Source organism: Aulonocara stuartgranti, assembly GCF_965226115.1.
Source record: "Aulonocara stuartgranti genome assembly, chromosome: 19".
In the NCBI taxonomy this organism is placed as follows: domain Eukaryota; kingdom Metazoa; phylum Chordata; class Actinopteri; order Cichliformes; family Cichlidae; genus Aulonocara; species Aulonocara stuartgranti.
The window spans coordinates 28,361,632-28,375,446 of NC_138955.1; the positions used below are offsets into that span (position 1 = coordinate 28,361,632).

At 41.7% G+C, this 13,815-nt stretch overlaps 1 protein-coding gene and 2 long non-coding RNA genes across 4 annotated transcripts; 2 read left to right on the plus strand and 1 right to left on the minus strand.

Annotated features, from left to right (window-relative positions):
* Positions 1-642: 642 nt before the first annotated feature.
* LOC309695593 (UDP-sugar transporter protein SLC35A5-like) lies at positions 643-2,446 on the minus strand. 2 transcript variants are annotated; one of them, XM_082516339.1, is made up of 3 exons: positions 1,929-2,446; positions 1,576-1,844; positions 643-952 (listed from the first exon to the last, which is right to left on the minus strand). In XM_082516339.1, the coding sequence occupies exons 2-3, from the start codon at positions 1,795-1,797 to the stop codon at positions 884-886; spliced, it is 291 nt and encodes a 96-aa protein (XP_082372465.1). In that variant the 5' UTR covers positions 1,798-1,844; positions 1,929-2,446; the 3' UTR covers positions 643-883. The 2 variants fall into 2 exon arrangements, with proteins under 2 accessions (XP_082372465.1, XP_082372464.1); XM_082516338.1 differs by having other exon boundaries at positions 1,576-2,445.
* Positions 2,447-5,091: 2,645 nt separating this feature from the next.
* Positions 5,092-8,295, plus strand: LOC309695600. Its single transcript, XR_014273187.1, has 3 exons — positions 5,092-5,132; positions 7,983-8,051; positions 8,167-8,295. It is a non-coding gene; the product is annotated as an uncharacterized lncRNA (long non-coding RNA).
* A 1,236-nt stretch (positions 8,296-9,531) lies between these two features.
* Positions 9,532-12,185, plus strand: LOC309695605. Its single transcript, XR_014273192.1, has 3 exons — positions 9,532-9,612; positions 9,975-10,068; positions 11,812-12,185. It is a non-coding gene; the product is annotated as an uncharacterized lncRNA (long non-coding RNA).
* The last annotated feature ends 1,630 nt before the right edge of the window (positions 12,186-13,815 follow it).

Genomic DNA, 13,815 nt, shown 5'->3' on the forward strand with positions numbered 1-13,815 from the left:
AGCAGCTAGTACCCTTTAGGTCTTCCTCCAGAAAACCTCAGTATTTAAATAAATGCACAAATTTATGACAAGACATCAGCAATTGTATTAAATTGCATTACTTGCACAGAAGTAAAACAACTTGCCATTTATTTTACAAGAAAATGCATTCACACGTGAGGATTTTAATGGCACAAACAACAATCTTTAGACAATGTTATTTTACAGTTTAACAAGAAAATATTCAAGCCCCAAGTAAGAGAGGCAGGGAGTTTGTGGTGCTGACAGAAAGTCAGGCATTAGTGGCAATTATGTCAATGCCACTTATTCTGGCTCAGAAAATAAACAAATAAAAAAATAAACTGCCTCTTCCACAGTACAATACAAACTGAATTCATCATAGTGTGGATAAAGATTCAAAATCACCACAATTTCAAACAAATCTATTATCAAAACAATCCTGAAACTGCAGTTTCTGGTCCTTAGACGTCCAGCACCAGCAAGCAGTCAAATAGCAGCATGTACAACAGGAATCATGTAAAGAAATACACTGTCCATAAAAGGAATCCATAATGAATCCAAAAGTATCACTTATTTTCCAACAAACAGCGTTGCTGGTACTTTCCCCCATATGAATGACAGCAGTCATCCACAGAGAGGCACGTTTCCAAAATATACACATTTCGCTAATTCTGTTATTAAACACTTTGTTTTTAATTCTAGGAGTCTATCATATAATCTATCAACAGTATCTTTCACCGTTTACCTGCTTATCACTGTTCAAATAAATGCTTTCACAGACAATCTGTGACCATGTTCCATCCAGTCAATTGTCCAGTTCGATATCAGCAGCAGGAAAGATGCAGAGTATCCTCTGGATACTTGGGAGTGAGCTCTATCATTACTACAAGGACTCTTCATCAGAAACACTGTCTGCATTTGCCTTTGTCAGGAGCTCGAGCTCCTCACTGTCCTGCAACACAAAAAAGAGACAAGGCATCAGAATGAATGAACAAGTGATCAAATCCAGTGGACAAATCTGCAGACATTGAGGCACTGTGCACATCTTTTTTCTGTCTTCAGAAAGTGGAGGGCAGTATTTACTCCCCGAAAAACACCGGGGAAGTACCGTGCATTTTAAAGCCACGGCTGCCAATGGAGAGGGTATTTTTGTTAGTGCTCTAGCAAAGAAACAAACACCTGAAACCTGGCATTTCACCTGATTTACAGGGTTTCTTCAATACAGAACAGGACGCTGGGGATGAAAAGAATTCCAGGATAGTATCCCCACAGACTACTGTATTGTTAAATAGCTTCTTCCATCAAAAAACACTTGACTACTAAAGGAATTCTATGAAGTAAGGCTCCAGCATGAGCCTGGATGCTATTTTCATAGCTGGGAATCAGGTTTCCTCTTGCACTCAAGAAATGACATTACAGAGAAACAAGAGCCAAGTTTCCTGCAGAGCACTTGGTATGTGGGCGGGAGTAGAGGAAGTGGATATACATCGGGGTTAGGTGAGCGAAGTTGTGTGAGGAAAAGGAGTGTGTGGGCTTGTGTGCGTGACTACTGAGGATTTGTGGTTTGTCTCCTACCCCTCTTGACCTCTCAAACACCTCCCCGTTGATGACCCGTAGTTTCTCCCGCTGCAGGCTATATTCCAGGTCCTTGGGCCAGCTGGCATTGTAGATAAAGATGGCCAGCAGGACCGTGGGTGCCTGGAGGAAGAAGTCCAGCGAAGGGTGGAAGTCAAAGAGGAAGAGGGAGAGGCCTGTGACCAGAACAGTAGTGAACTGGCCAGTCAGCACATGGAACATGTTGTCTCTGAATTTTAAGATGAAGGCCACGGATAAGCCCAGGGCAGCTAGGGAGAACACAGAAGATTATGAGTTCTTCAAATGCATACTAGAGATAGATAAATGAACTAGTCCAGTTAATAACAAATTACACCCAGCAGCTGGATTAGTGTAACTTAGCACTGATGCCAGAAGCAGGACCAAATACCCACCAGGCTCTGTTCAAAGGCATAAAACAACTCAAGTACCAGCAGCTTACAAGATCACAAGTTAAGATGATTTTGTCTGTAGACGACAGAAATTGTACAAAGTAGTGGTTTTGCATGCTACAGTCTTTTGGAGCCCCCACCCCAACCCCTCCTCTATTTACGCCAGCTTTCATCTGATTGGCTGCCCCTACATCTGAGCTTCTACAAACAGAACCAGGTGCTGCACCACTTCCTCTGCTTATCAATTTGACAGACTTCCTTCAACCCAGCCATGCCTTCCAGCTCATCCTGGAGGACACAGTATTCCCCAAGCCCGCTGAGACCTCCTCCCAGTAGGACATGGCCAAAAACACCTCACCTACCTAGGAGTCCAGGAGGAATCCTGGTTAGATGCCCCGAGTACCTCAACTGTCTTCTTTTGATGAACATATTTTCTCTTCCTCAAGCAACTTATATAATCCACATGGACATGTTTGCATATAATTCAAAGCAGCAAACTAATTAAATTAAATTAAATTAAATTAAATTAAATTAGAGTGGACATCTCCAGCAACAGAAATGACAGTAGGAGATCTCAGTTCAATAAACATCACACTTATGCCTGCTTGATATTCATCTTCCAGTCATATGCTGTATAAAACAGTATTCAAATGTCCCTCTGATGTGAGAATGATGCACTACAGTGCTGACTGAAGTTATCAATCTTGTGATAGGCAGAAACACCAAAAGTTAAAAATGGAACAGTCAGGTCACTAAACTGCTGAGACTGGAGTGGGGCTGGTGGAAACTGCGGCAGACCAGGGCACTGAAACATAGACAGACAGTTCTTTTGCAATGAAAAACATAAACACCCATGCTCCCGGTAGGTTTCCGCTGTGTCAGCTGTTTACATTATAGGTGCTTATGCAGTAACCATGGTAACCACGGACTCTGAGCGGCTGGATCGACGGAGGTCAGACAACAATTTTACATATATGATCTTCAAACAGGACACAGCCATTATCCGTCCTGGCCTCATATCAAATGTGAACGCAGACTGAGTCTATGTTTGACGTTTTCTTTATATCTAATCTTCCTCTCAAACATTTAAACAGCAGCGAGTCTGCAGCTGAGGGAACACAAACTCAAATTCTCGGATTGAACAGGTTTGCTCGTTTCTTGCGTGTATTCATTTGGTGATTTATTAAATGTGTAACTGTTATTCTAATCTGCTGCTGAGTCTCGTACGCTGATGAAAATGCAGAAAACTTAAAATAATAGAAAACAATAGAAAGAAAAATATTCTTGTAACAGTGCACATTTAGTGCATTTAGTACAATTGGCTTCAGTTGAGGTATTATTTCAGCTTTTCTAATGCTAATCAGCTGCTCCCGTTTGTAAACCCGCTTGTTCCCATGATTACGCATCTTAACTCATCATCATTATTAAAATATGTATTACTTTTATGTATTAGTGATCTATTTGTTGTAATCATCTATCCTTGCAGTTGTTTATTACACAAAATAAGTTATATTATCACTTCTGGCCACATAGCACTGATATTCACTGCACATGCCCATATTAACTTTTTCCAGCCAGGTGTTTTCCTTTTCCCATTCTTCCCTTTCTCTGAGGGGAACAAACATTGCTGCTCTAATGCTGGGCTTACACTGTGCAGTTTTAGGCCCATTTTGAGCCGTTTTTTAAGTGATCGAACCGATTTTGGCCTTCATCGTGCATCGTGTAGTATACGTGGGGTAACGAGAAGTGATTAACACCTCACGACCAGCTCCCGACCATCAATCGCTCGTGAGGGTGTCACCGTAGCTATTCACACTGCTCACGCGCAAACACGTAAACGTCGGTGAAAAAAATGGAGCAGCACGGCTGTGCAGCGTGTGATCTGGACACAAGCGATGGAGGCACAACTTGTAGAACTTTGGAAACCTCATCCGAGCCTTTTTGATGTGGCATCACAAAATTATCATGACCACAACAACCGTGAAAATAGTTGGATTTACATTGCTGCTCAATCACAGCTGCCTGATCATGTTTTTCATTAGCAATTTAGCAAAGTTGATGGTGGTGGTGTGTCTGTGTGAGTGAAAGACAGAGAGGGAGAGCGAGCGACAGATTTTCTGTTATAACCTTCATGTTATGGAGGCACAGTGTGAGCACTCAGGTCGCATCAGAGCATCGGGCGGTATAGTGTGAGACTCTGCATCGTGACCTACCAACTTCTAACCCCTGCGAGTCAATCGTGCAGTTTGAGCAGGAGCTGAATAACGTGACTGAAGAAATCGCACAGTGTCTGCCCAGCTTTAGGTGTACTGTCGTCCGAGACTTGCACCGCAGTGTCGGCGTTTGTTTCCCTGTTGGCCATGCTTCTTGTTGTGGTCATCTGTTGTCTTCCGGTATTTTCTCCGTAAGCGACCTTTCCTCGACCAATGAGATAAGCGGTAATCTGAATTGTCATACTCGAATTGTCATAAGTGTGCTGTCAGCTCATTGGTCACAAAGCAGGAGAGGGGCTGGGAATTATGTTTTCAAACAAAGCGTTAATTCCATTAAAAGTTATAGACTACTTTTGATTATCACTGTATTACGGGACAAAGTGCGTCCCTTATTAGCTCAATACGGGACGTGTGCTTTTGTTTCTAAATACGGGACGATTCCGTTTTTTAAGGGACGGTTGGCAACCCTAGCTACTATCCAGGATAGATGCCTTCGTTTGGTAATATCCGATACACAAGCTGCCTCATGTTGCTTCCAGGTTGGGAAAGAATGAAAAGATAAACCACTTTCAAGCTTATTCTCTTGCCGGTCGTGCGATCGAACATTGCAGCCGACCACACAGCAAATAGGAACCATGGCTGTTGTGTGTGCCTTCGCTCCGCTCTTGTGGGGGGGGGGGGGCTTTTTTCGCTTGCGCTTTATTTTGACCACGAAAATGGCGCATCAGGCCAAAATCCTTTCCACGCCCACCCCGTTACATCACGCTCCAAAGCCCTATGGTAACTAATGTTATAAAAATGCTCCGCCTCTAATGAGCATTTGAGCAGCCAATCAGAATCATCTATGTCATGTGATCATGAGTACGGCAGCGGATATTTCTGGTGAGAGTTTCGAAGCACCATGGATGACGAATTTGAAGGTACCAGCTCTCAGGTATGAAGCTAACCTTCAAAAGTTACATGAATACAAACAGGTACCTTGTCGGGTTTTTTTTCGTTTGTTTGTTTTTGTGTTTTTGGTTGTTGTTTCTTTTGCTTTTTTTTGTTGTTTTTTAACCCTGTCCTGTCTGGCAGGTATTGCAATCAGACTTGTGATCTGAATGCATAGTCATTGTGTTCTTAGTGAATTTGAATTAACACAATAACCTCTGCGGTTGACAGACGTGCCCGAAATCACATGACCAATTTAAGGCGTCAGAACAAAAAGATGGAGCGACCCAGGCTTATGGCGTTATTTTTGTGCCAGTTTTCTGAGCGCACGAAAAAAAGGTTTGCAAGTGCAAATGTTGCATTTTGAGGGGAAATTTATTTTGAATGAAGAAAAGCTGAATTTGAGTGAACAAAATTCATTCATGCGTGCAAAAAATGTATTTCAGTGTTTGCTATTATCCATACACACAACAGCAGCCCCTCTCCCTCGGTTTTTCCATTTGCGCTCGCTCGCAATGTGTTGCTGGCGCTCTCAACATTTCTGCCTGTGCGCGCTCAACTCTTTCTCTACACCGTTATATTTGTGCCACAAAAACAGCCAATCACAGACTTGGATGCAAAAAAATCTGATTGGCTGTTCTGGTCTCCAATCAGCTCGAAGTGACGAAATGCAATATCCCAGAATCCATTTCAGTTAAAACTCAAACGAGGCAGTGGCGGAGGACCACAGAGTGGCAGAGTTTGAAATATTACTCTTTCTGGGTCACAAAATAAACTTTTAAGATATTTTCATGCGAGAATTGTGCTGTGTAAACTTCAAATATCTGCTTGATTCATCAAGACATCACATATTTCCATAAGTGCTCTAAAGTTTTTTAAGAAGATAGAGAAAGAGTTGAGCGCCCCCCCCCCCCTCTTTCTTAAATAGATAACTATCATATCTGACATCATATCTCACAGTACAATAATATTGAATGGGTTGCATTGTTGTACCTTGTCATGTTTCTCAGGTCTTTGTCTGAATTTCTTATGAACATTACTTGTCATGTTCTTATGTTGTTGCTAAGGATTGTCTTATTGCACTGGAGTCACACTGGGTTAAATTTTTACACTTGGGTTTTAAGGGGTATTTATTATTTTCTTCATTATTGTATTTATGGGTTGTATGGAAGCCCCAAACACAATTTCATTGTTCCTGACAATGACAATAAATACTTAAATCTAAAAAAAAAAATAAAAAAAAATCTAATCCTCATACTCAATACTCAAAGCTTCATAGAACTGAAACAAACATTTATTTTTAGGTCCATTCTGCTGCTGATACATACTTTAGGTTTCTGAATATTAAACTTGTTGCTGCCTTTCACAGTGTTTAACTTGAAGACCCTGAGTACTTTCTCCCACAAATTATTATAAAATTATTTTAACATTACCTAATAAGACTGATTCAGGACAGACGGTTAGTTATTGTAAACTTTTCTAGCAGTCAACCACAAACAGGGAACAGGCTGTCTATTCTCTCCATCTGTCAGCTGCTGCTGGCTCTTCCTCCTCCTCCTCTACAAGTGTAACTTATAAATACATGTTCAGACTTTTATTACACAATCAGAGAGAGAGAGTGCAGGACAGACAGACAGGTGACAGTCTCAGGTGTATACACTGCTACAAAACAGCACCAGAGAAGGAGGATTTAGTGTTTGTGTTATTACGAGTGCTAAACAAGAAGAGTTCCCAGATGGTACAGTGGACACATGTGTGACTCCTGTGATTAAAGCATCTTTCTTTCAGCTTAACGAGTGAACCGTCAGCTCGTTCAAACACACGTTAAAGTCCGTTTGGCTCGACACCACCGAACAGAGGCAGCAATATAACATAGCTAACATTAACAGTGCAGTGAATCCTGCTTGTGCCGTGATATTCAGGACTGCAAACCGAGCAGCATCACTGACTTTCAGCTTGTTGTGTTTGTGGATATACGACTGATTTTAATTATCTATCAAATCATCACATTCTCTGTAAGATTAAGGTCAACTATATATATATTTAGAAGTAGAAGCTTTAAAACCAAGTTAACGCTGAAAGTACAAACATCACTAATGTCACACAACTTTGCCGACATGCGGCCAACACTAATGTTTCAATGTTCTTCATTATAAAACATTCGCACATAAATAAGTGACATAATATTCAGTACTTACTTTTGACAGTTTACTCTTCAGCTGCTGCCTTCTGCCGTATTATGCGGCAAAATTATCCACACCCATGGCCGCGCTATGAATTGCGGGATATATGGGACCACGAAGCGTGCACCGGACCACGCTTGATATTTGGGGAAATCGACGGCGCATTTGGAGTACACTTCGAGTTGGGACAGTCGTCACGTGGCGGTGACGTAATCGCACTCAGAATGCGTACTTCAAGCGTGCGGTCTCTGAATTGGGACACAGCCCCAGTCTCCATTTCAACTTGTGTTGAAAGTGCGGACTTCAAATGATATTCTCTTAATTGTGTTAATAGGTCACGTAAAACCAGAGTTATGATTCGAAACAGTACAAACGGTGTTTTCTGAGGACAGCGCTACCAAACACTCTCCGTTGGCGACCAAAATTTTAAAAACAAAATTAAAAAAAAAAAAAAGGATGCATGTCTGCCATTACCTGCCAAAACCGGAAGTAACATAATATTTCGTGGGAAACGTAGTTTTTCCCCTCAGGGCCTTGATGAACCTATACTGGTGGTTTTAAGTTATGTCTGACATATGTCTGTGCAGTTTCTGGGATGCTTAGACCTCAAAATGCACTGTTGGAAATTATTTTATTTTCTATGTTTTGTTTTGTTACGTTTCTTAAAACAGATGGTGATCTTTTCTAAAAGCGATAGGACAGGTGTGGAGGAGAGTGAAGCAAGAGAATGGGTTCCTAAGGTGGGCAAGAAAAATCCAGCAAAGTTTCTTCTCCTGTAGTTAATGATGTAAATATGTTGTTTCCACACATCCATGGAAAATGAGCAAAATATATATTTTTCTGCTCTAATAACAGTCTGTGAGCTCATCTGAAGATGATGGGACAGATGACTGGAAACCCACACAGGATGAATCTGAAGGCTATTCAGAAGAGGAGGAAGAACAAGAACGTAAAAGGATTCCTAAGGTAGCCATGAAAAACAAAACTGGGTGTCCTATGCCACAAAGAGATGTGAAATTCATCCTCAGTTTCACTGCTTCCACAATCTATCCATCAAAAATGAGCCAAACATATTGTTGTCTTCTCTTAAAACAGATGGTGGCAGCATCTGAAGAGGATGGGACAGATGACAGCAGACCCACACAGGATGAATCTAAAGATGATTCAAAGGATGAAGCAGAACATTTGGGACAAATGATTCACAAAGTGGCCATGGAAAAGGTAAAATTTGTTCTCAGTTTCAATGCATTCAACAAAATATGTCTTTGTATTCTTCTGCGTCAGATGGTCAGCTCATATGAAATATGCAAGGAGTAAAGGTATTGAAGGTACATGAGTTTAAATACCTGGAGTCAAGCATCCAAAGCAACAAGCAGTGCAAAAGGCCAGGCAGGGGATGGCAGGGCTCAAGATGCTAAGATTTTGTTTGGGAGTGACCAGAATGGAGAAGATTAGAAATGAGTGCATCAGAGAGACAGCTCATGTTGGGTGGTTTGGAGACAAAGTTAGAGAGGCAAAGCTGACATGATTTGGACATATGTAGAAGAGGCATAGTGAATATATTGTTCCATATGGAGCTGCCAGGCAGGAGGGAAAGAGCAAGCCCTTAGAGGGAGTTCAAGGATATAGTGATGGAGGATATAGATAGGGTTGGTATGAACGAGGAGGCGGCTATGGATAGAATAAGATGGAGGCAGATGATCCACTGTAGTGACCCCTAAAGGGAGGAGCCAGAAGAAGGAGAAGAACTTAGCTCATTTGAAGAGGATGGAACAGATGATGGGAAACCTCCACCAGATAAATTCAAAGACAATTGAGAAAAGATGAGTTTAAGGAAGAGGTGAGTTAGCTCCAGTCCATTTTAGTGAGGTCATGAGGAGGAGTAGTAGTGGGTTTCGTACACAAGATTAATTCAAAGACAGTATATATATGTTCAAAGAAATATAAAGGTCAAATCAAAAGTAGTCAGAATTACTAACAGTACTGCAGATAATTTATTTTCATTGGCATTTGTAAATATTAAGTAAGAGTAAGACAAAAAATAAAACTTTTTTAGTAGTTGTATGCGTCTTCTTTTTGTGTACAGGGGGCGTTCGTGAGCAGTGAGTTGCCACAGAGGACAGAGGAACGGCAACAGGTTGCTGTCGCCTCAAAGACTCAAAGGCATCACTATGTCAGAAATGGACACAAGTGTCCCATATGTGGACATGTATATACTGATATTGTTCAGCACCTAAGAGTCACAGAGCAGGTTGTAAATAAAACTGAGCTGACTCTTTTGAGCCAATTTTCTCATCGGCAGTAAGTGTCTTAATAAATTCTGAAAGATAAATTTATATTTACTGTCCCTACACATTTGTTCTAAGCACTGCATTTATTTGATACAGTGGTTTTTAACCTGGGTTCGATCGAACCCTAGGGGTTCGGTGAGTCGGTCTCAGGGGTTCGGCGGAGCCTCCGCCATGACATGCATGGCTCATTTTGTGCACCAGTAAAAAAATCACATTTTATTTTTCACTAAAGAGGGGTTCAGTGAATGCGCATATGAAGCTGGTGGGGTTCGGTACCTCCAACAAGGTTAAGAACCACTGATTTGATACAATTATCTTACACATCCAATTTCTATTTCCTCCTACTCAGAATTTTTTTTACTATTTTTACAGCTTTTCTACAAATCTGGACTGTCCAGTCCGCTTATGTCAGTCAAAACATCTTAATCGGCTTGACAAGCACCTGGAAAAGGTCCACAAATTACAGGTATGTTATTGACTTTGTGGTGTTTCTGTGTGGTTTTTGTGTGTTGGTGAGGCAGCCTTGATCTCTGGAATCAGATGTTTATGTTAAAGGGACTTACATTTAGCACCTTGCATTTTACATATTTGTTACTCTGGTGAAATGAAAGTCTTCCAGTTTCTATAGAAGAATACGGTGGTTCTTTCTTTGTCCGTATGCTGCATTTATATAATGTTCCTCGAGCTCTAGAAAGCATGTTGTGTGCATAGATAAAAACATGAAGGATGCCCAAATAAGTAAAATACTGACAGTTTTGATATATGGTTACTAGGGGTGCAATGATACACAAAATTCACGGTTCGGTTCGATACTTTGGTGTCACGGTTCGATATTTTTTCGATACAAAAAAAATGTTCATGCCTTTTTAATTTGTCATTTATTAAAATTATAAAGTTTTACAGTTTTTAGATTTTATGTTGCTGAAACAAAAAAGTAATAAAAAAAAACATATCTCAGGGCTCGCAAAATTTCAAAATCCCTGGTAGCCCTTTGGGCAGGGACTCTTCAGTTTTTGGTAGCCCAAAAGAAAATTTAAGTAGCCTGAATAAAAAAGAGAGCAATTTTTGATTTATGTTTTGTTTCCTGTTTTGTTTCCTTTACAATATTATACATTAAAGTATAATATTGTATAATTATATAATATTAACTTCTTTTCTTGTGCGTGTTTTTTATTTTGACAGCGAATGCGCACCTGCGGACCACTTATGTGCAGCCCTGGTTATTTAGCTCATCATATTGCAGCCACAGAAATTCTTTTGTCCATGAAACCATAAAGCTGCACTTTCTTTTTGCCTTATAGTCTGATTTGTCATAACTTTTCCGTTTTGTGGTAAGCTTTTCTTTGGCTGTCACTTCTTCACCCTGACCTGTCTTATTTGGCTCAGCAGAACTAAACAATACAATATGCTTCTTCTGGGCTATATTCTCAGCAGCATATTAAACATATTAGGTCCCCATAAGGAGAATCATGTGCTAACGGCTGTCTAAATGACTCGGGTAAAGTTTGTAGCATGCATGCTTGCTGTTTTTGTCTGCTTCCACTTGTCTTTTGCGCTAGGATGATGTTGGAGTAAATGTGCAGTCATATTCGTTGTGTTCCCACTAGTGCTGTCAGCGTTAATCTTGTTGAAATGACCTTAACGCCACAACACGGCAAATCTCCGTTAACGAGCTACCGCGGATCGCCCCGTGCCTGGGGCTGGACAGCCAACACGTTAACGAGCTAACTGCGCTAACACACTAGTTCCCACCCCATGTAATTGAGCATTGTGTGGCACATCCAACATACTGTTTTACTTTAGTCCATGACGCGCTTACCTTTAGGGTCATACTTCACATGAAGACCAAAATAGTTCCAAACACCAGATCTGAATGAGGGTGGGGGAGGTTCAATTTGCCATGGTGCAAGGAGAGCTTAACTTCTATCTGGCTAGCTTGCCCTGCGCTCAGTGAATCTGCATTCGACTACTCTGCCTAGGCTGCATTGTCGAGCGCAGATCCACTGAGCGCTTAACACAGACAGCATCGTCAGAAGGAAAGTTGATAAAATAAATTAAAAATTTTATATTGTTCGATACATATGCGTACCGAACCGAAAGCACTGTATCGAACGGTTCAATATCGATATGAGTATCGTTGCACCCCTAATGGTTACACAGAAAACTGTTTCAATTTAACCCTAATCACATCTAATACTAACTTTTTCAGAAACCTATGATTAAACTTTACATGCAAAAGGCCAAGGACAGACACGTTGCTAAAGAACTGGCACTTCTGAGGGCATCAAATCCCACACCACAAATGGTCTCACACATGGATGAAGTGGATGATGCTGTAATTGAGGAGGGCATCTTTAGGGCACTGGAGGAAGGGTCAAAGGTTGCTTCTGCTATAGCCTCTTCCAGCGAGGCTCCCAGTGACCATGCTACACTGATCCACCTGCCTGCTCCTCCCTCTGACAGCGAGGCTCACAGTGACCATGATACACTGATCCACCGGCCTGCTCCTCCCTCTGACAGCAAGGCTCACAGTGACCATGATACACTGATCCACCTGCCTGCTCCTCCCTCTGACAGCGAGGCTCCCAGTGACCATGATACACTGATCCACCGGCCTGCTCCTCCCTCTGACAGCAAGGCTCACAGTGACCATGATACACTGATCCACCTGCCTGCTCCTCCCTCTGACAGCGAGGCTCACAGTGACCATGATACACTGAACCATCGGCCTGCTCCTCCCTCTGACAGCAAGGCTCACAGTGACCATGATACACTGATCCACCGGCCTGCTCCTCCCTCTGACAGCAAGGCTCACAGTGACCATGATACACTGATCCACCTGCCTGCTCCTCCCTCTGACAGCAAGGCTCACAGTGACCATGATACACTGATCCACCTGCCTGCTCCTCCCTCTGACAGCAAGGCTCACAGTGACCATGATACACTGAACCATCGGCCTGCTCCTCCCTCTGACAGCGAGGCTCTGGGTGACTCTACCAGACCAAACCTACAGCCTCCTCTCTCTGCCAGTGACACTCTCAGTGACCACACCATCCCAATTATGCAGCCTCCTTCTATCTCCAGCAGCAAGGTTACTTGTCATTCAACAGTGGTATCCCCTGATGTGTTAATCCCAAGCAGTGCACCTTACTATGCAGCAAAGCAAAGGAGGGGACGTCCTCTCCCGAGGACACCTGCTCCTGGTTGCAAACACTGTCAGATACTGTTCACTGAGCTACAGGTGGTGAAGCAGTTGCTAGAGTGTGAACTTGAAAGGAATCATGAGCTCAAGCAGATACACTCTTCAACCAAGCGTGCAAATGTGAGTATTGTTTATCTTGTATGATTGTACACCTCATTGTGAAACATTCTTTCATTTGCTTTTGATAAACAAATCTGCTTAATGATCCTTTTTATTTCAGGTTAAATATAGCAGACGTAAACGGTTTTCACCCAGCAAAGCCCCTCACTACGGTAAATAATATATCTTATCAAACTTACTACTGTAAAATTTCAAGTTTCATGTTTTATTGTCATGTACAGATAAACATTGTAGCCACAGCTTTACATGAACATATAGAAGTGAGCAGTTATATTAAAGAAGAAAATGTATTTATTAATAATAATAATAAATAACAAAATACTAAAGTATTAATATTAAGAGAATTTGTTTGGAATTTACAGTTGTGCAAAAACTTGTGCAGTAAGGATTTAAATTGGTTTATAGTGACAGTTTGTAGAGTCCAGTAGTTGTAGTGAGTGTGTAATGGTGTGTGCCGAATGTCTGCAGTTCAGAAGTCTGATAGCTTGTGGGTAGAAACTATCCCTGAATGTTCCTGAACCACCTGCCGGTCTGTGGCTGGGGTGGCTGTGATCAGAGAGGATCTGCTGCATCTTCCTCCTGCATGGCTGGCAGTTCAGTCCTGTTGATGCGCTGTGCTTGAGAGAATCTTGCATCGTATGACTGACCATCCTGGGATAGCGATCCCTACTCGATTCATTTATGAAGAGTCAGTTCCTCTAGGCTAGGGGTAGGCAACCTTTCTGATGACGAGTGCCGTCTAAAATTTCCTCAGAAGTCAATGTGCCATATGATTGCATTAGCAAAAAATGTAATAATGCTCTATGTTAACAGTTACACACTATATAGAGCAACTTTATAGAATTATATTATAGTGTGTAAATGTGTGCGTGAATGGGTGGATGACTGGAT

Excerpts from the sequence above, each read along its gene's own strand:
- LOC309695593 (XM_082516339.1), bottom strand. The coding sequence starts at position 1,797 with ATGTTCCATGTGCTGACTGGCCAGTTCACTACTGTTCTGGTCACAGGC. Across the intron at positions 953-1,575 it reads TGTTTGAGAGGTCAAGAGGG|GACAGTGAGGAGCTCGAGCT; the intron begins GTAGGAGACAAA and ends TTTGTGTTGCAG.